This window comes from Lacerta agilis, chromosome 5 (assembly GCF_009819535.1).
Source record: "Lacerta agilis isolate rLacAgi1 chromosome 5, rLacAgi1.pri, whole genome shotgun sequence".
Lineage (NCBI taxonomy): Eukaryota > Metazoa > Chordata > Lepidosauria > Squamata > Lacertidae > Lacerta > Lacerta agilis.
In genome coordinates this window covers 11,090,393-11,112,981 of record NC_046316.1, presented here as the reverse complement: position 1 = coordinate 11,112,981, position 22,589 = coordinate 11,090,393, and the positions used below count along the sequence as shown (strand labels likewise).

General features: G+C 42.5%; 1 protein-coding gene across 1 annotated transcript in view; it reads left to right on the top strand.

The window, feature by feature from the left end:
- Nucleotides 1-3: 3 nt before the first annotated feature.
- Nucleotides 4-22,589, top strand: part of ADK (adenosine kinase) — a 183,352-nt gene continuing 160,766 nt past the window's right edge. Inside the window, exons 1-2 of the mRNA XM_033148540.1 lie at nt 4-167; nt 14,235-14,309. Of these exons, the coding sequence (XP_033004431.1) occupies nt 106-167; nt 14,235-14,309 (137 nt within the window). The 5' untranslated portion in view covers nt 4-105. The remainder of the gene's footprint in view (nt 168-14,234; nt 14,310-22,589) is intronic.

Genomic DNA, 22,589 nt, shown 5'->3' with positions numbered 1-22,589 from the left:
CTCCTCCCCCCCTGCCGGCTTCCCAGAAAGGAACTGGGTAAATTCGCCTGCAAAATAATAAATAATAGGAGCTGGGAGCAGCTTGCAGGCGGCCGCTGGACGAGCATGAAGATGGCAGAAGGGGCGCCCCAAGCCAAGAAGCAGAAGCTGGAGCCCATTCGGCTTAGGTAAAGGGAGAAAAGACGGGGCACATGGAGAGGGGGATGGGATCGTTATCGACCCTAAGTTAGACGCGCCTGGATCAAACGAGATGCCGATCAGGCTCCCACCCAGCCCACCCTCGAGGCTCGGAGAGTAGTAGGGTGGTGGGAAGCGCCTGGCAAGGTCGGCCAGCGTTGCCTGGTGGGCAAGGGAGGGGCATTTCGGTGCCAAGTCCCATAGATGGCACGGGGCCCCGACGGCACCACGAGCGCTTATCCGCTGGCATGGTTTTTAGCGACCTTTATCCTGGACGCAAAGGCTGGATTTGTTTGGCAGGAGTCTACATTGCCCTGAGCAGTCTGCCCTGAGCACGGTCTGCATTGCCCTGAAAGCGATCCTTTGCGCTTCAGGGAGTCGAGGGCCGTTCTTCCTCTTGCACGCCGGCTAGGGTGATTTATTTGGATTCCAGAATAGGTTATTCAGGCAGTTTGTTTCCTCCTAACTCTCCCTGCCATTATTCTGGAACGTTTGACGGCGCAATGAAACCAGGAGGGGAAATGTTCTATTGTTCATACAAGACTAATGGCTGGGAAATCGGAGGCTGCGTTCTTGGTGTGTGCCATTTGATTTGTTATTTGGTGACAGTTATGCGGTAGGCGTGTAGGGACTCGCTCGCTCCACGTGGCCTAATCGCGCAAGCCTGGATGTCTCCTCTGGTAAACTTTTTGCAGCTGTGGCAAAAGAGGAAGAAGAGTTAGCAAGAGGAGAGCAGGGGAACTTCAGGCTTGAGAGAGGTTATTTCACAGGGCAGCACGAGGGTTCGCTCCACAAGTTTCCCCTCTGGGGCTACTTTAGACATTACGGTTTGTGCACAGAATATACTGCAAAGGTACACTTGCAAAGTGAAGTTTGGTGGCAACAAACAGGTGTTTGCAAATGTGTGTGTTAATCAGACACGGTTGTTAGCATGGGTCCCAACTGCCTGCAGCTTCCTGTAAAATATACATTTGACAGCAAACAGTGTTAGAAACTCAGATGTATAAGCTAGACTTCATATAGCTCCTTAAACCAAGGTTTCAGTTGCCAAAAAGGAATGCCTAGTTGTCATTTTTAGGCAATCCGGCTCTAAAGTCTTACTTTTCAAATGATGGTCTTACTGATTCTCAGTTAAAAAATCTGACTAGTTCAGGTCACAACCTTGAGCAAGTTTAAGGACTTTGAGAATTTACAGAATAAAAGTCACTTGATCCACAAATATTGGCCTATTCCTGCCTCTTTTTCTTAATGCCAACATGGACCATTCATAATGTAATATTCTTTACAACTGTGAGCAGAGCAGTGGGGTGGGGTAAGGGAAGACAAGCTATAACAATTAACTATAACATTTCCTGCTCCTACTCAGGCTGCACAGAAAAAGCAATTTGGTTCCTGAAATTCATTCTGATTGTACAGGTAAAATGTAACTGATAGAATTCTACAGTGTGTGGTACTGGTGTGTGAAAACAGTTGAGATCCATTAATCCCCAGGCAATCAATCAGTTTATTTCAGCTTTAAACTCATAGCAATCCCCAGGCATGTATCTCCAGACGGTGGAGATATCAGGCGCCATCCTGGCGCCAAGACATCTACATTTGGTTGCAAGTGGCCGATAGCCAGGTGCAAAATGCTACTGGCGCCTGGCTAATTTTGAACACTCATAGCAAACCTGCATCTTTGTCTTTGTAGCAAAGGCTTCCCCAACCTGGTGTCTCCACTCAGTCTAACTGAACTACAGCTGTCACCTGCTCTGCTCCCATGTGGTGGTTGGGACTGATGGGAGTTGTAGTCCAAAACAGCTGGCAGGCACCAGATTGGCGAAGCCTACCCAAACTTGTGATAAAGCTCTGGGTTAAGAACAGAAGAACACCACCACTGGGTCAGACCAAAGGCCATCTGGTCTCACAGTGGCCAACTGGATGCTCTGGCAAGGGTTGCCTGACAAATGCACTTGTGTGCTCATGTTTATATACAGACCTTTTCCACTGTGCACATCCATCTTAGGTGTAAATTATTTATTCATTTTTTATGGCAATTATAGCCCACCTTTTCCTCCATGGTGCTCAAGGTAATGTGCATGGTTCTCCTCATCTTCATTTAATCCACTGTGCGGCAGGTTAGGCTGTAGCCCAGGGTCATGCAGTAAGCTTCATGGCCTAATGCAACACTCTAGCCACTATACCACACATAAACATACCCTTTGTGGCTCCCAGAAAGTCTATGTCAGACCAATTGAGATTAGGAACAGGCCTAGAATGGGGGAAGGTTAGAAAGAGTGGTTTGGTAAGTTTCTGAAGGAAAAGGTGCCCTCTTAAGAATGTTGGCTGGAGGAGTTGGTGGGGTGCAGAGGAATGAATGCCAGAACTGTGAACTTTGTACACTGTTATAATTTGACGGCCAGGACAGCTTTATAATTAGAGGAGACCAAGTGGCCAGAAACAATGTAAGGGATTTGTCAAATCTGAGATTAGTGCTGAAAGAATATTGATCCAATTTGTGGCTTCATTTCTAATCAGTGCAATAATTCACATCTAAAATAATTTTAAAAGATGAATTTTAACAGGTCTTTAAGGTGAGCTTCTACTCAAACCTTTGATCACTTGCTTGAGAGTCAGCTGCACAGGGTTTTGTTGTTAATCTTCAACTCAGTAATCACACAACAGGAATTGCTTTTGTGTGAACAATAAAGTGCTTATAGCAGGAGGCAGGGGCACATTTGTGGACATGTCTCAGATATGCCTATGTCCATATATATATGCATATGTAGGCAATTGGGTTCCTCATCATGAAGAGCACTGCCTATATATTTAGGAATATTGCAGATGTGCCTTAAAATCTCTGTATGATGTGTGTATGCTTTGCTACCACCCTCCTTATGTGTGTTCCTTGTACATGTGTAGGCTGAGCCCTCTTGTATACATGGAACTAAGGCTTCCAGTAAAACGGAGATTATGGCAAGCATGTCATCATCATAGACTCATAACATTAGAGGTGGAAGGTACCCCGAGGGTCATCCAGTCCACCCCCTGGAATGCAGGAATCTCCACTAGATCATCCATGACAGATGGCCACCCAACCTCTACTTCAAAACCTCCAAGGAAGGAGAGTCCAACACCTCTCGTGGGAGTCTGTTCCACTGTCGAACAGCTTATAGTCAGAAAGTTTTTCCTATTGTTGAGTTGGAATCTCCTTTCTTGCAACTTGAAGCCATTGGTTTAAGTTCTAGCCTCTGGAGCAGGAGAAAACAAACTTGCTCTCTCTTCCAGGTGACAGCTCTTTTTATATTTAAAGATCACTATCATTTCTCTTCTCAGTCTTCTCATTACTGGGCTAAACATACCCAACTCCCTCAACCGTTCCTCATAAGATTTGCTTTCCAGAACCTTGATCATCTTGGTTGCCCTCCTCTGCACACGTTCCAGCTTGTCAATATCCTTCTTAAACTGTGGTGTCCAGAACAGGACACAGGACTTGAGACATGGGCTGACCAAGGCAGAATAGAGAATTACATCTCTTTTCATTATACTTCTGTTATAAATATACTTCTCTTGATGCAGCCTAGAGTAGCATTAGCCTTTTTTTGCTGCTGCATCACACTGTTGACTCATTAGCAACATGACTGGCTATCTGTGGCAAGTACAGTAAGAATATTTGTAAACTGGTAGAGCTTGTTCTCCCCCCCCCCCCCAGTATCTTATCTGCCATAAATGGCAAGGGTTGGGACTTTCTGTATGCTTATTTGAAAGGCTGAATTAAGGAGACATGGAACAGCCTTACTGCCAGGTCAGTAGTTTATCTTGGATGCTTTACAACTCTACAACATATAGGCTTTCCCCAGCTATAGGTTTGAAGGTCCTAGGATGAAAGCTGTGTTACATGAACACCATTGAGTTCTTCTCAAAACAGCGCATAGATGGGGGGGATGGCAAACCTTGCTGGGCTGGTAAGAGTAAATTGCAGCTGTCTAGAACTGAACCAGTGTAAAAGTGCCCCTGAAGCAGATTTCAGTGCACAGGCAGGACTGTGTGGGTGAAGGAACAGATAACTGATCTCAGGCTGTTTATGGCTTGACAGGTTCAGCCCAGTATTTTGATTTGAAAGTACTGGTGGCTAATGTAACAGGTTACAGGTTACAGACTCCGCTAACCCAGAAATAGTACCTCGGGTTAAGAACTTTGCTTCAGGATGAGAACAGAAATCGTATGGCAGCGGTGTAGCGGCAGCGGGAGGCTCCATTAGCTAAAGTGGTATCTCAGGTTAAGTACAGTTTCAGGTTAAGAACGGAACTCCAGAACGAATTCTTAACCCAAGGTACCACTGTAGTACACAAATAGTACTATGCATTCAGACTTAATGCCATCCATATTGCTGAGTTTTGCATTTGCTTTGACTTCCAGACCATCTTCTTCAAAGGCAGCCCTACAGAAAGCTCATTACAGTAGTCCCGGTTGCAGGTAATTAGCACATGGGTGAGCATGATCAGATATGGCTGCTCTAGATAGGGCTGCAGCTGATGTACAAACCTGAACTTGTGGAAAGCACTCCTGGGCACTGCCATTACCTGCACCTCTCTAGACAGCAAGTGGCACCTTCCTGTTAGTGTTCAAAATTCGCTGGGTGCATTTTGCACCTGCCTATTGGCCATTTGCGACCAAGTGAAGGTGACTGGGTGCCAGAATGACACCTAACACCTGCACCATCTGAAAGTGTATGCCTGGGAATAATTGGCTCCTGAGTGTTTTCACACATTCATACCACATCCTGCAGAATTCAGTTACACTATATCTGCAGAATCAGAATGGATTTTAAGAACCAAAATGCTTTTTCTTTGCAGCCTGAGCAGTGAACGGCCCTGCTCACAGTTGTGAAGAGTATTATTACGTTATGAATTGTGCATGTCACCGTTAAGAAAAAGAAGTAGGAATGGGCCAATATATATGTGGACTGGCCTTGGATCAAGTGACTTTTCTTCTTTAAGTTATCAAAGTTCTTAACCTAGCTTAAGGTTCTCACCGGAACTAGCCAGATCATAGGTTTAACTGATAGTCACAGTTAGTGACTTTAGAGTTGTCCTGTCCCTAATGGCAACCAGACATTCCGTTTTGGCAACTGTAACCTTGGACAGTGTTCTTGAAGCGACTAACATGAGTCTGACCAAACTGCAGGAGGCAGTGGAAGACAGGAGTGCCTGGCGTGCTCTGGTACATGGGGTCACGAAGAGTCGGACATGACTAAACAACAACAACCTTGGTTTAAGGAGCCATTTGGTGTCTATCTTATATGCCTGAATTTCTAACACTGTTTCCTGTCTGTGCGTGGCGAGCTTTGCTCTGCTATGGAGGGAGGAGCCAAACTGAGCTGAGCGCTAATCCGTAGAAAGAGGAGAAAAGTTGAGGGCAAGAGTGAAGAAACAAGTCCTGAACAGTGAGTTTCTAGTTCTTCTAATATTCTAAAATGTTCATGAATTGTAATCACTCCAGAACAGCCAGGAGCTCTTCTTAATTTAATATTTAATATTGTGCCTAGAGTCCTCTCCCTGCCAGATTTAAAAATACCTCCAGGTTCCCTGGCTAAACCAGCACATAAGTGCTGGGAATGATCTCTAGCAATGGCTGGGCCTGGGTAGCTTCATAGTAGCTTCATAGTGAACGATTTTGTCAGGTACTACAATTTTCCATAGCTTCACAAGGCACTGCCTTCCTGCTGCCAACACTTTCTTCTGGTGTTGTGTGTTAGGTTGCCAACTTTTTAAAATATGTGCCTTTAAAACCTTTTGATGTGCACTGATTAATAGGTGATTATGTTTGTTCCATGCTGAGAAAAAAAAATCACCTGCTAAATCAGGCAGTGCAAGTTGCTTTTAAAGGCAAAAGAACAAGCCAATAAGTTACCTTTCTTCTAGGCAGTTGGCAACCCCACCTCTGTGAGCCTCCCCCCCAACTTTATAATTGGTCTATTCTTAATTTATTATGGCCGCCAAACCCCCTTTCTTTCAGGCTTCTGCAGTTCTGTGAGATCTATACTTTTCATCCCATCACTCTGTGCGCTCTCTCTCTTTTTAAATTGAATTTATAAATCTCCCATTCACAAACCACCCTGACGTCCATAAAGAGGCAATACTTCTAGGTTGCAAGCTAGCAACTCTACCAGCAGCATTATCTGAGATGCTTCAATTTCTCTTGGGTACAGTGGAGTGCAGACTTAGAACTGTACTGCCTTAAAGGGCCAGGATAGGTTGTGGTACTCTGAGCCCAGATGCAATTCTAGCCCCTGAAAAGTTATGCCATACATGTATTAATCTTTAAGGTGCTACTGAACTCTGTGGTGTTTTTGCTGCAACAGACTAACATTTACCCCTCTGGAAGTTTGTAGCTAACAAATAAACATCCTTATTTTATTGCAAAATACTGAACAAGCTTGATTTTTTAGATTCCTCTTTCTCTACTTGAATATTTTCTTTATGGAATTTAGGACAGCATTTCTCACAACTTCAAAGTTGTTAAATTAGTTTGTAAAGGGCAAGGCTCCTTTGCACTGCAGATATCAAATTACGGTACTTAACCTTTCATTGTAAGGAGGAGGCAGAAGAAAAAAGAAAAAGCCCAGACTACAATGGATATTAGTTTTTGCGGAACAGAAAATGCACATCTAACTTAAATCTCAGATTACTTTCCTAAAGCCAAGCGCTTGTCATATAACAAAGAGATATATCCCTTTAAAAAGCAATCTCCTTTTTTCTTTTTATTGCATCTACAGTATGGCATTGTAGCCTTCCAGACTGAAGCAAATAAGATTTGCTTTTAGCTTTCCAGACAACCAGATCAAAGGCCCAAGTTCACAGATTCAACCTTGTGCTTCTGATGGGGGACTCTAGGCCATAGCAAAATTAGTTTATAAACTACAGCAGGACTCCTGGGTTTTGTTTTTTCAGCAGACTAACATCAATGCTCCTTTGCAAACCCAGCTCCTGAATTTGTTTTCCTTTAAATCCTTCCTGGCCAGCTATCCAAATAGGCTTGGTAGGTCCCTTGTGGTTTTCCCCCTGGAAGTAAAGATATTACAAGGGACTTTCAAACCACTTGTATTCTAGTCAGGCTAGTTTTGCTGCATATATTATTATTTGTACTGATATTATCTGTTAGAATAATAAATTAATTTGCACATCTCAAAACAAATAGCCCAATCATACCTTTACACAACAGCATTAAAAAAAGAGCAGAAGAGGTTAGTAAAGGCTATTGTACTCACTTTTTGCAATAATTTAGGGATCTAACTCTCTGCAAAACAGTACTGCATTCCTACTTCCATGTGGATGCTGTCTTCTGCTGGACCAAACTACTGGTGTGTTTACTCTTTGGAGATAGGCAACCACAAACAGATGTTGTTTTATGTACAAATTCTTCTTCTTCTTCCTCTTCTTCTTCTTCTGCGATCACTCATAGTCGAGTAAGATGAGTCCATAAGTGACTGTGGAGGCCAGTTTTGGATTCTTCCACAGAGGGGACATAGGTTTTCAGACGGGAGTTGATCACAGTGAAGGTTTGCCAAATGTGCCTTCCTCTTAGCTCATTTCTCCCTTTCTTCCTGAGTTCGAGCATCTTCAAAGTCCATGACACCTTTGGTAAAGGCTGTTCTCCCATTGGAGCTCTCGCAGGCCAGTATTTCCCAATTGTCGGTGTTTATACTACATTATTTTAGATTTGCCTTGAGAGATAGATAGATAGATAGATAGATATTATTACGGCCATTGGCCCATCGCATGCCTTGAGAGAGTCTTTAAACTTCTTTTGTTGACCACTAGCATTATGCTTTCCATTATTAAGTTCGGAATGGAGTAGTTGCTTTGGCAGATGATAATCAGGCATCTGAACATGAAGCGAGGGTGCCGAAGATTGCATTTGAGGTGTTGCTCTTTGTACAGGAGGGGAAGCCCACGGAGCTCGGTGGAATTTTAAACCCGAGTCCCCGTTTTTGGCCATTAGCTTTCAAACTGTTGACATTGGATGGGGCGAGCGAGGATTATTCCGCAACCCGTGTGCAAAGAAGGCTTTGTGAACCTATTGCGCAGACTTGTGCTACGTTTTCCTCACCCCAAAATATCTTTTTTTATCGTCTAAACTGCGTCAGCCAGCATTTCTGGTGCCCCAGTCAAGCTGGTTCAGCATTTTCTGGTGCCCAGAAACTTAAATCGATAACTCCGGTTATGCAACGCGTCGCGTGGCTCCGTCAGGGAGGCCCCATCCCTCCTGCTTGTTTCGCCACGTGAAGGGAGGCCTGGCTGAACCCGGCAGCCAAGGAAAAAAACCCCATTCTCTCTCTTTTTAATTTTAAGAAGACGGAAAGACGCCGCGACGGGCGGAGAAAGCGTGTGTGTGGTGGGGCGGAGAGAGGCGCTTGTCAGTTACCCACAGCAAAGATGGCGCCCTCCGCCTTCGCCAGCACCCGACATGGCGGACCCCGCGCCTCCCCCCCCCCCCCGACCCGCGAATGCCACTATGGCGCGACCCCTTTGCCGGGGCCGGCGGTTTCGAGGCCGCCCGAACGGCGGCCGCCTCGAGGCGCGCTGTGGCTCCCAGCGACCGCCGGCCCGCGCTTTTCCCCTTCTGCTCATGCCCACCGCGTATCAGCCAATGGCGGCGGCGGGAGGCGGGGATTGGCAGGTGGGGCCTCCTCCTCCTCCTCAGCTTGAGGCGGCTCAGTCGGTCAGTCGAGCCGCTGTGGGGAGAGAGAGAGAGGCGGAGCGGTTGGGCGTCGCGTGTCGAGGAGACTGAGGACGGCGCTCGCTTGGAAGTCCCTGCTGTCCGCCGCCGCCGCCTGTCAGGTTCGAGCCCCGGAGGATCCCCCCGAGCGACAGCACCGCCATGCCCACTCTGAGGTAGCTCCGTTTTCAGAGAGGCTTCCCCCGGGACAAGGGAGCCGCCGCCGCCGCCCTTTCACCTGAACCGGCTCCGAGGCGCTTTGCATTGGGTTGGGGGTTGCGTGTATGCGCGTGTACGTGTGTATGCAGGAGCACGGGGCGGGGCGGGGATAACCGCGATCTTTTGGCGGGGTGGTGGCTTGGCATCCTCTCAGCCGCCCTCCTGGTTCCTCTCGCTCCCTTTCCCATCTTTGAAATGCTTTCATATCCGTGTCGCGGTTATTCTTCCTATGGTGACGATGTATTAAATGTGTATGCCGCCCTTCTTTAGAAGACTGCAGGGCGGTTCACAACAAAAAATGCATTTTAAAAAAATGTAATTGAGAAGAATGAGCAGCTGTGAAAAGCTTCAGGATGCCCACGTGCTGAGTTTAGAAAAAAAAAGAATATTTATTTGCATCAGCCACTAGCCATAGCAATAATAATAATAATAATAATTTTATTTATACCCCACCCAAGTGGCTGGGTTTCCCCAGCCACTCTAGGCGGCTCCCAACAGAATATTAAAAACACGATCAAACATTTAAAAACTTCCCTAAACAGGGAATAATAAATAAAATGAAATGTACTGAAGATATAGCTTAAAACTTAACTATAGAAAATACATTTTGGGGGTTCACATCAACAATAAAATAATAGATCTTATTCTAATTGCTAAAAACCTTGCAGTTTTTGCTGTCACCTAATCATCTTGATCTGCTAAAAGCAATGGTTGAGTGACCCGGGATGGACAATAATAGAGGGGTAATAATCTCTCTTTGGCCACCTCATGAGAAGAGAAGACTCCCTAGAAAAGACCCTGATGTTGGGAAAGATGGAGGGCACAAGGAGAAGGGGACGACAGAGGATGAGGTGGTTGGACAGTGTTCTCGAAGCTACTAACATGAGTTTGGCCAAACTACGAGGGGAAGTGAAGGATAGGCGTGCCTGGCGTGCTCTGGTCCATGGGGTCACGAAGAGTCGGACACGACTGAACGACTGAACAACAACAAATAATCTCACTCCTCAAATCTTTATCAAGATTGCAAGCCAGAAGCACTCCTCTTCTAAAAAGAATTCAACTTAATTAACCGGCGTTGACATCCAAATGCCTGTGTATCAGATTACAGACTTAATGGAATTGCCACCACTTCTTCCCAAAGGCAGGCTCTTGCCGTTCTGGGGTAGAGTGGAGTCGGTTAATTTATTTGGCTTCCCAATTAAGAAAAGATTGAAGAGTCAACCCTTCAATGCTTGAATTTCTAGATCTCTTGGCGCAGATGTTTTCAAAGATCAGCATCTTTGGGCAAAGGAGTATGTGCAAGTGTGTGAGTTACAACCGGTTCTCCGTAGCCCAGAAGGACCTCTTGCATCAGCAATAGTGTGAGCAAGGCATTCTGGCATGCTGCTGTCTTTCTGCTTTGTCAGTATATTGTGCCCAAAATATAGATGTTTACCATTGATATAAAAGTGCATGCTTGGAGGATGTATTGCAGAGAACCTTTCAGAAAATTCCGGGACATTCAATTAATGTTGGGTACTAGCCATCCCTGCGCAAATTGAGAGTGCCCCCTGGAAGGCATTTTGAAGCTGTGCATTGCAGGGAAAGACCAGTAATGGTACACAAGCTGTATTTCAGACCATTTACAAATCTTCTCTTCAAGGAAAGTGGAAAGCATTGTTTTTCTTGTGGACTTTTTGCTGAAAACTGTTTGGATACAAGTGCGTTAAAATCTGGATTTGGCTGCTGAGTAAAATACTACTCTGAGGGCCTCAAGGAAGAATAAAGTTGTGCTGAGAGCTCATTTGACCATCTAGTCCGGTGTTTCCCAAACTTGGGTCTCCAGCTGCTTTTGGACTATAATTTCCATCATCCCTGACCACTGGTCTTGCTAGCTAGGGATGGTGGGAGTTGTAGTCCAAAAACAGCTGGTGACCCAAGTTTGGGAAACATTGAATTCTAGTCAATTTAAACATCTCCCAGTTTCTAAGGGACAGAGATACTGCTTCTGAACACAGGCTCCATTTAGCTACTATGGTTAATACCCATTGATAGACTTATTTTCCACAAATTTGGCTAATTCTGTTTTAAACCCATTGAAGTTTTTGACCATCACCCTGACATGTGGCTGCATCTGAAGTTAACATTTGTCCGCTGTATGATAATGGCCAATGGCAGCTTCCTTCCCTTTCCTTCCAGGCACTTAAATTTGGCAAAGTATATTAGCTTTTAAAATTTGAGTTTTAGTATGTACATAATCCAGGGCTGCAGTGTGTATCCACTAAAAAGTTTGATACTGAATCAGCTCTTGGAGATTCCAGCAGTTGGATTCAAGGGATGTCAGTTCTGTGAATGGTAGGTGTGCTTCCATTCATGGAAGTGACCAAGATCTAGTGGTGATTCCATGCTGGAGGAACTCGGGAGGTGATACTCACCAATTTCCTTGCAACCATGCACATCACCTCATGCTGCTCCAGAGCCCACCCACCTCCTCCAGAGCAGATTTTCAGCATAAGAGAGGAGAAAGAATTGGCAAAAATAGCCTCCTTTCACCTCGATCACAGGCTTAATACTATTAGGAGCAAATGGTTCTGGCCCCAAATGGTTCACTTTGTAAATGGATCAAGCTTTCTTGTGTAGATGGCTTCCCTGTGGTTTCTCGAAAAGAAAAGTATCCTCCTGAGTAATTTCCATTGTGCAAATAGTCACCAAATTAGCTGGTGTCTTCATAGCTTGTCAGGCACCATGGGATGAATTGGAACACGTACACTAGTATAAAGTTGCAACTGCAGAATTTCCTTATCTGTTAAGGATATCTCTCTGATACTTTTGCACCATCAGTATCTGGTGTATCAAATATCTTTTTGCCTCTAGTTGACCAGCACAGACCAGTGTCCCTCTGAAAACATGATTCAGTTCAACGACCAGATTACACTGAGCCAACATGCTTTGAGATGTCTCTAGAAATAGAACAGCTTTCGTTCTGATTGATTTAATGTCTGTAGTCCTTGCTTTTAAAGAAGCTGGCAGCTGAAGTGCTGAGTGTGTGTATTTGACTCTTTTTGCAAGACTATGCCCCACAAGTGATGTGCAACATTACCATATCATGGGGGGATCAGTTATGCAACTCACACAGTGACTTGAGGGAAATTGCTTCCACGTCTCTGTTCCTGACTTGTAAGATCAAGGCTTGCAGGAAGCAAGCAAATTAACTCCATCCATTATAAAACACTTGCATTAAGATTGCAATCTTAGATGTACCTGCCCAAGAACAGACCCCATTAAATTCATTTGGGATTTCTTAATAGGACCAGGGTGCTAACCTCATTGTTGACACATGCTTCTTACCTAAAATGCCCATTTCATTCCCTAAGCTTGTTTACCTGGAAGTATGTGACTGATGGACACACACAGCAGTAACTTTGGGGCAGTCTTTAAAGATCTCGTGAGAAGCTGGGGAGAACAACAATAACTTATTAGCAAAAGAGATTTTAGTAATATAATCTTGCAGGCACAGCAAAGAAATGTCTTGAGATATTGTCTGTGTTTTTGCAACTTCAGACGTTCATAAGCAAAAATTCCAAAGTTGATCTGCTTCTCCTAATCGCTTATTGATCTAGGAGCCTCAGGGCAGCTAACAGGTAGTCTTCAGCACTTTATTCACAACAATTCTATTGCAGTTGTTTGAGTGACTTGCCCAACATTACCCTGTAAAGTTCATGGTTGAGCATTGATTTGAACCCATGTCTCCCCAATCCCAGTCCAGAACTCTGTTTAATCTCTGCTTCTGTTTATATGACACAGTGTGGTGGGCTCTCTTGTTACAAAAAGAGAGATGAGAGAGGGTATAACATTGATTGCTGACATGGATTCTGGCACACAAATCATGAGCCCAAGACTAGAGTATATGTGTCAAAGACATTCAGGTAAATAGAGAAAAAGCTTATAATATGATGGTTGCAATAGAATTCTGAGTTTGTGGGCTGTAGTTAACTAACATTTCCAGTAGCACAAAGATTTCCACTTGCACAACAGGAGAACATTCTATTGCACAAGCAGAAATCCTTGCACTGATAGAAGATTTACATAGCTCTACTTTGTTACTCCATGAGGTGAACCCCTTGAAATTGTTTAAAATGTGCATAATCTATCATTAATTTTATTTTCTATTTCTAACTACCTTATGCTGGTAGCAGAGTTGTCCTTAAGTGACGTGGCAGCCAGTAAAAACTGGCAAATGATTAATACTGGCTTTGCTATGTTAACACTGTTTTACAAACTGTGAACTAGCTTACATTACTAAATAATCTTAAATTTACAGCATGGAAACAGCTGTAAACAGCTTTTTCCTGAAGTCAGTGGGGCTCACTTAAGGGCCTGAATTCAGGATCATTTGTTGTGTTGTGTTCCTGAAACAACTGCTCTCAACTTATTGGCTGCTACCTTAAAACTGTCTTTTGAATATGAGCTCAGGACTTGGCTCTGTACGATTTAGTTGCTCTGAGTCCTCCGACCATGAAACTAGAAAGATTATAGGAATACCCTGTGATTACTTGATCTTTTTGATTGTGTAAATTACTATTAAATCAGAAACATACTCTCCCCCTCCCCGTTTTATGGCAAAATTTGGTCCCCCCCCCGGTTCATATGATAAGCAGACATAATCGTTTCAGTGGGAAGTGTCCTCTCTATAAAATAAGACCTTCATCTTGAACAGAGGGCACAAGGCTGGCTTCACCATGCTACGCTGTGAAGCAAACTCATTCAGACAGCACAGTGGTGTGGGTAGATGCAGGCAGGTTCTGGTGTTTTGAGTAGTGCAGGAAGACTTTTTAAAGCAGGACTGCAACATGAGACTGTCAGCCTAATTTCATCCAGTTGCCACGGAGGAGGAAAAGGGTGTGGCCACTTTGGGCTTTGCACACCCTGACAGATTCCCCATGGTGGAATGCTGCCCTCAGATTAAATCAAGCTTTGCTTAGGCCCATTATATCTCTTCTTTCCCCACCCTCCCCAAAGCTATGTGGTGTTTGTGTTTCTATCTCAAATAATCGTTATCAGTTCACGGGTGGCAGCGGTGACTTTGTGATCTTAAAATTGTTTTACCAGTATGCTGCAATTGTTTGAACTGAATAACTCTGACCAACTTTATCTTTCAGTGAAAATGTGCTTTTTGGAATGGGAAATCCTCTTCTGGATATCTGTGCGGTTGTGGACAAGGACTTCCTTGACAAGTAAGTCTTAAACCTTTTCCATGTTTAATTCATTTGCAAAGTTAAGTGTGGAGCTTGTGGGAACATCTCACAGTACATCTTTCTCTTCAAATTCTAGGCGAGTTTCTTAAACCCACCTTCCGATAACTCTGAACTTGCAGAATTGCATTATGCCAAAAAGCATATCTTAAAGCAGAATAGGAAAATAGCCAGCTTAGCTTTCCACTAAAAGAAATTGCCTAAGTCCTGTGTGAATGGGTACAATGATCAAAATTCACAATTGAGAAAGGCAGGGTTGGGTAGGTTGGATCTAATAAGGTTGGATTGGGCCATGGCCAAAAGAAGGAACAGCATGAAATTCCCCTCCATAATAATTGTGGGGGGAAATATGCTTTGAGGATAAAACACTTCGCTCCAAACCTCCATGGAAGTACAATAGCAATAATAATGGATAGATCTCTGGATATGGTAAAGAATTTGGATTTGATATCCCGCTTTATCACTACCCGAAGGAGTCTCAAAGCGGCTAACATTCTCCTTTCCCTTCCTCCCCCACAACAAACACTCTGTGAGGTGAGTGGGGCTGAGAGACTTCAAAGAAGTGTGACTATCCCAAGGTCACCCCGCAGCTGCATGTGGAGGAGCGGAGACGTGAACCCGGTTCACCAGATTACGAGTCCACCACTCTTAACCACTACACCACACTACCACCTCCGTGAGCAGCTTATATAGAAGGTTACGCATCTGAATGCATCCTTAGAGCCTAAATGGCATTAGAACTGGACACTAATCTTTTTTTTTTTTTTTTAAGGAAAGAGGTTCTGTTTCAAATAAGTCTGATGGACTCTAGCAAGAGAAATGAAAAGCCAGTCCCAATAAAATATTGGAATACTTTGGGGAAATGCTGCAGATCTCCCCAGCCAAGGTGCGACAGTCTTGAAGTCCATGCTGCCAGTGCCATGCATGTTACTTCTCCAATTAACCAGTCTTGTACAATGGGCCTTAACTTGACTAAAAAAAAAAATGCTTGTTCAGCATTGGAAGCCTCTATACTGAGTCAGACCATAGGTCCATCTCACCCATTATTGATGGTGCTGACTGGCAATGGCTCCAGGGTTTCAGATAGGAGTCTTTCCCCGCCTACCTGGAGATTTCAGGGACTGAACCTGTTACCTTATGCTTGCAAAGCATGTATCTTTCAGGAGCAACTGCCCTTTATTTCAGATCCCCCCCGACCTTTTTCTGCTTCTGAGAGAACATGAATTGATAGCCTTTCTGGCTACCGTTCTGATTCATTTTCTGTTTTACAATAAACTTGGGGGGGGGGCTTGAGAATAGGAGAACAGATGTGGCCTCAGGGTAAAGCTAATAATATCTATTATTTTTGCCACACTGAAACATCAATCCATTGATTGTTGGGTACACATTTGTTTCTATTTGCATGCTGAATATAAGACAGCTGGCCTTTATTTCCACCACTAGGACTGAAAGGCAGAGTTGCAGTTTGGTACTAATGATGGTTTGGTGCAATGGTTTAGTCAGGTGAAGTACATGGAGGTTATTGCAACAACCGTATCAGGTTAGGCTGAGTGAGTGCGACTAGTTCAAGATCAGCCAGTGAGAATAAATTTTTATTTGTGATTTTCAGTTATATACATTTAAATATTTTTACAGTCATGTTAACATTTCAAAACTCGACTTCCTTCCTCCTCTTTCTGTGCAGTTCCTTAAATTTATATTTATCATTTCCTGCATATTTTAAATTAATTTATTTTTTATTGTTTTATTGTTCATCTATTTTAATTATTTCCTGTTATGAAACTGCAAGTTTTTACAATAATCCTGCCAATGTCTTAATCTGTTCATAGTTTGTTTGTAAATACTCAGTAAACCACTTCCATTCCTTTCTAAAACGTTTGTTGTCTTGATTTCTTATTATTCCGGTAAGTTTTGCCATTTCTGCATAATCCATGAGTTTTTGTATCCAATCTTTCATCAGGACTTCTTCTTTCCATTTTTGTGCAAATGACATTCTTGCCTCTGTAGTTGCATACATGAATAAATTTCTATACTATTTAGGTAGTTCTACCCCTATAATTCCCAGAAGGAAAACTTCTGGGTTTTTTTGTTTTTTACAAATGTTATTTTAAACATCTTTTTCAATTCATTGTACAGTGGTACCTCTGGTTACATACGCTTCAGGTATAATATTTCCCAGTCAGCTTTAACATTACTGTAAAGGCCACCACATATGATAGAAAGTGAGAATAATGGCTGGACAGGGATTTGAACCTGGAGCCTCTCAGGTCTATGTCTGTCTACTACACAACTTCAGTTGTAGGGAAATGTGGAAAATAATTTTACTTCAAGATGTTGCTTTCTAATCTAGGATATTTCAGTCACTTGTTCCCTCCAAAATGTTTGAATAAAATGGTGTTAGAGAACAAGGAGGCTATTAATTATGTACTTCTTACTATGTTCCAGGCGTTCTAATACACTTTTGTAGATCATATTTTGTTGAAGCACTCGTTCATTCAAAGTCTGACTGGAGTGGAGTTTCCCATTTATTGACCGTAGTGGGTTTTTTTCCCTTGCATGGAAAAACAGTTCTGACTCAGTCTTTTTGTTTTTTGTTTTCCTGTCTTGCACATGTGTGTGTTGGGAGAGTTCCATGCTGTGTCAGTCAGTGGGATTATTATTACAGTGACCTCACAGATAAGTCGCCAAAAGCAACTACCCAACCCTACTCTGTCTGTATTTACTTTTTGAAGCCCACAAGGCAAAAGAACCAACTCTCATGAATCTTTGCTGTTTGGGGTTGCTTGAAAGTGATCATTATCTTACCTTATGTTCTAGGGACTACATACTAGTCTGTGTCACAAGGGGCAGCTTACTTTCACCCTAAGAATGAAAGTTATTCAAGATAAGTGGGCTTCGGATTGCAGCCTTAATGTTTGCTGCTGCTGTGTTGCCTGTATTTGATTGCCAGTGCTTAATCATCTGTGTCGGAGACATAGACAAATCTTTCTACCTAGCCGGTGTGCCCCAAATACATACAGAATGGAGCAGGGCCTGGTTATGCTCCATTGATGACAGATACAAGTACTCAACCATTTGAGATTTGTAGGTACGGTACTGTGATTTTCATAAAAGTGTGGTAGGAATAGTAACAAGCTCCTCTGCAGACTGTTTCAGCTCAACTCTATAATTTGTCTGCAATCTTGGGTCCACACATGTCATTATACATAGAGATCTGGTGGAGTAATCAGATCTTGGTTGGTTTCTCTGGTGGGTGCAGTGTTGACTGTTTTGGATTTATGTATTGTTGACCTGTCCCTGCCCCATCCAGATAAATGGAAGCAGTGTTCTCGAAGCATGACCAAATTTGCACCCAATCCAATTTTTCTAAATTGCACCCCCCCCATAGAAACAGAATCTGTGATTATTCCATTTTAGAAAACATGCAAACTCAAAACACATTTAAAACAAAATTATTGACACTTAGGAAATCAAAGAAACATTTCTAGTTTATATGTAATAAGCAACTCGTGTTTTCCCCTTGGGAATAGAAATCTAATAATGATTTTCAGCGAGAGTTTGGAGGGGGTGACTAATGGACTAGAGAACTGCAAATTGAAATTATGCTGCTGCTTATTGCTTAATGCGAGAGTGGCCTATTTTAGGTACCCTGATTAGAGTTAATACTTATAACTAATGTAAGCAGGACCCAGGCTTATGGCAGGGCTGATATGCTTGCGCTGACAGAACATTTGTAGTAGCGTGGGACTGAATCCCACCCATAGCGCTTTGAAACTTGAGAGTGTTTGCCCTCGAAACAGCAGCTTTACTTCAGCAGCAAAGTATATAACAGGCAGATGGGATCTCTCTTACTTTGTTGCACCTATTGAAGACCTTTCTTTTGCAACAAGCCTTGTAAACTTTTAATCCCTATCTACCGTATATCTGTACTCGACTTGAAACTGTCTTTATTGTTGATGCTTTCATTGCTAAATTACTACAGAGTTTTAAAAACGGGAAGTGGTTCATAAACAAAATGAATTTAAATATCAACACGGTTTCTTCGCTGCCAGCAACATGAAATGTAAACTGGTGTGGCAATTTGGGTGGAATGGAAGTGACATCATGCTCCTGTGGAGCTTAGTGGTGGCAGAGGATTGATCACCTGCTTTTCTTTGAATGGATACTTGCAGTGGTTCTACATTGATTTCCCCCACCCCAACCCGCTCCATCCGGTGAGCAGATGTGCTGATGTTATTTAAACTTGGAAATAGAAACTGAGCTTAGTTAAACATCATACAAGCAGGGTTATAATTATTCATTAAGCTCTTAAACTCGACAAACGCTATGCAAAGCATATTTGAAAAATACAAACAATCCTGCCTCAAGGCTAATAATCTTCTTTTTAAAAAGCAAAGGTCGTGTAAATAGCTTCTTAATTTAAGGACGCATATGTTTGAAGTGGCTGCTTATTTAATTTTCTATCTTCAAATGAAGTTCTTGAATCAGACACATTTGGGGTGAGGGAACCCTGACATATTCAGAAAAAACTGTGGAGTTGATGAGTGGGTGGGGGAAATGAAGTACATGACTAATAATGTGGTTTTCTTTTGACTTTGGAAAGGAAAAAGGAAAAACAGGTTGTAGGGATGTTCCATTAGTCATAATTAAATTTCAGTGTATTAGTGGCAAACCAAAGGAATCAGATGAGAGGAGTCCAAAGGTCTGGTTCCACTCTTGAAGTGCTGTGACTCACAACAGCGGAGACGCAAGCCGAGTACAGAAGAGCTGCTCTTTTTTGCCATTTATGTATTGCAGTTCATTTAATATATGATGGGTATTTTCTCCTTTTCAGCCACGATGGGGGATAGTAGAATATAAAATCAATTAGGTTAGACATTCTTGGGGTTGGACATTTGACTTGTGAAAAAAAATCGGGTTAAATAATGATCAAGGGTGGAATTCATTGTTGCGCTACATTGAACATTCTGTTTGCGCAAGCATATCAGCTTGCCAGATGGAACAATCCACCTCCCCTCTCCCTGTACATTGTTGGGGGGATGTAATGACATACACCCCAACCCAATTTTAAGTAGTGCAGAAGGGGAAACCCCTTTCTGTAAGTAGAAGCTCTTGTGCAAGGCTTTCTCTGACAAAGTTAATTAGGTGGCTCCAGCCCCAAGAATTAGTGCTATGAAGACAAACAGAATCACATGAGCAGGTTAGATACTTAGGCTAATTGTTAAAAATAACATCTGTAAAACAATGGCATTCATTTTTTAAAAATACCCCCCCATCTCCAAATGTCCCAGAAGGCAGCAGAGGTTTAGCACAAGAGTTTTCGTTCTCAGTTTGTCATGTCCATTAATTTCACTGGGTCTACTCTGAATAAAACCTAGTTGAATACCACCCATAGCTTCCTTCCCCACCCTTGATTTATCTCTAGAGCAGAACTGTGACGATTGACCCAATGCTGTATAGTGAAATGTTATGGCTGGGTGAGAATTTGAACCTTGGTGTATCTGTTTCTAATCTGACACTCCCCTGGGCCTTTGATGCTGATGACTGCTTGTGTTCAAGATTTTGCCATGGGAGAAGGTTTGTTAGTCTGCTAGGCTTGCACCTGAATGATAGGGTTAGGGTGATCTGCCCTCACTCCTGCTCCGCTTAACAAATAACACAATAATGAAATTTTGAAAAGTAAACTGCAGTCTATACAATGACATTCTTGGAACAATGCTTGGCTGGTCAGTTAACTGGCTGCCAACCCTAGCTTTGCTGGTTTTATATTATTCACTCTGCAATACTGTAAGTGCTTTTGTCCTGCTATAGAAAATGAGATTGGGAGCAAAATATGACCTTACATTCTCAACAGAGAATTAAATGCTAAATTTGAGCTCCTCTAAAACCAGAGTCTTCAAGGTGTGAAGGTTCTCCTTGGAGATGCAGGGTATTAAAAAGAAGCTTGCATTTGCCTTATGAGTTTCTTCCTTTCACTTTAGTGCTTGTATGCCTTGATTTGAAACCATAGGTAGGTAAACCGATTCAGCAACCGCATTATGAACAGGCCTCATGCTAGACAGAGCTGAAGCACAGGCTCGTACTTAGCAACTTGCAGTGACCAACTCTTTTAAAATAAAGAAAATAACAGAGCAAGATTATTTTGACACAGGAATGCTTTCAGATTCAACACTTTCCATGGCTAACAACTTAACTTTCAATGTTCTTCCACTACTTCCCCACTTCCCCAGTTATTCTTATACCTATATAGAATAATAGAATTGTAGAGTTGGAAGGGACCCTGGGGATCATTTAGGTCAGGAATCCCCAAACTCGGCCCTCCAGATGTATTGGGACTACAACTCACATCATCCCTTGCTAACGGGACCAGTGGTCAGGGATGATGGGAATTGTAATCCCAAAATATCTGGAGGACCAAGTTTGGGGATGCCTGATCTAGGTCAACCCCTTACAATGCAGGAATATGTAGCTGTCCCATGCGGGAATCGAACCTGCAATCTTGGTGTTATCAGCACTATGCACTAACCAACTATACTATGTGACCTTGCTAAAGGTTCGTAACAGGGCACATTAGTGGAGTAGTAAGAAGGATAAGTGGTTCTTACATAAGACAAATATTCTACTTAATTTTTTTCAGTAATGTAGTTTGTCAGTTACTTTTAATTTCAGCTTCTAAAAGAAAAGCAAATTTAAAATTCAACATTAGCATTGTCCTAGCTTGGAAATGATGACTTTTCTTGCTATTTTTAAAAATCAAAATAGCCTCTCTTTTATGTTGTTGCAGAAGTTGCCATTTTGAGAAGAAATAAGGCAGCACTGTCTATTTTTGGTACCCTTTCATATGTGTGGCTTTTGGCATAAGACTTTGTGGCTGAGGATAAATACCGGTACTCCTTGAGCAGATGTGATATACTGGTAATTGGTTGAAACTTGTGTTTTGGAATGCTTTGTTTTTAACTTCCCCCTTTTGAGCATTTAGAGAATTTTATGATTCTGGGCAGAGTTTCTAAGTTTAACTTCCTAATTTTTGAGGCAGTTGTACATTGATATAACTACAACATGTTTTATGGAAAGAGGAAGCTCTGCTATATACCCTTACAGGGTACCAGGTTAAAATGGACCTTGTCCACCCTAAAAATTTGTACAGGTCAGCTTCCAGTTTACTCTTTTTTATGTCATCACCCTTTTCAACCGGTTGGTGAGGTGATTGTATGGAAATCTTGGACTCTTCCTCACTTCCAATCCCCAGTGTTTCTATGTGGCCTTCAAAGGGTGGTAACACTAGCTTAATGCTGGGAGTTTGCAAACTGTTCTCTCTATATATTTACAGTCACCGCATGAAGCTTTTGAACAGCTGTTGCGAGACTATTACAAGACTTTTCATCTTTCTGCTTTTCAATGAGGCCAGCGGGGCAGGCAAGATAAAGTTTTTAATAAACTACAAAGAATACAAGGGGGCATAGTTCCTATTTCTTTTTGCCACCTCCCATAAAAAATAATTGTGATATTGGATTGTAGTATTTGCATCCACACATGGAGATGCTTAAACCCCTTTTGTGTCTCTCACCTTGAATTCCTAATCCTCTGGTTCCATTGGGCAATCATAATTTATTTTAAGGCTCAGTATTGTGTTGTATTTCAACCCAGAGTGACGAAGGCCTGTCTGAATGTAATAAATGCACCATAGTTGGCCACAGTGCAATGATTAACAAGCTTTAGGCTTTCCTTGCTTTCTCAATCCATTTTTAATCATTTAAACCTATTATTTTGGTCTTAAGTTCAAAAGCTCTTTAAACCTTATACAGTATTGATTGCAGCTTATAATCTTGTTGTACAAATGCATGATAAGAGTGAACCTGCTTGATAGAATGGGCAGTTTCAAAACTTTAGCTATACAGAAATAATTATATGTCATAAAACACAACTACATAAAGCAATACTGATATTTTAGGCCACATAATGTGGTTAATAAAAGGAAGTGAATATCTCAGGAATGGGGTGAGGGGCCAGTGACTAGTAAGATGTACATGTAACAAGAAGCTGTATTGTAATTTACATCGAACTCTTTAATTGTGAAGCCAATAGCTCTTTCAGAGTTCCACTGACTTGATAAAAGGCAGCTCTTTGGAAAACATTTATTTATTTTAAAACAGCTGAAATGATAGCTCATTGGTTGCAAGATATTGATATGTGTACCTGAAGGAACTCCTTTAGTGCCAGGACTGCCACAGGGCAAATTTGATTAGTAGCAGAATTACTCCG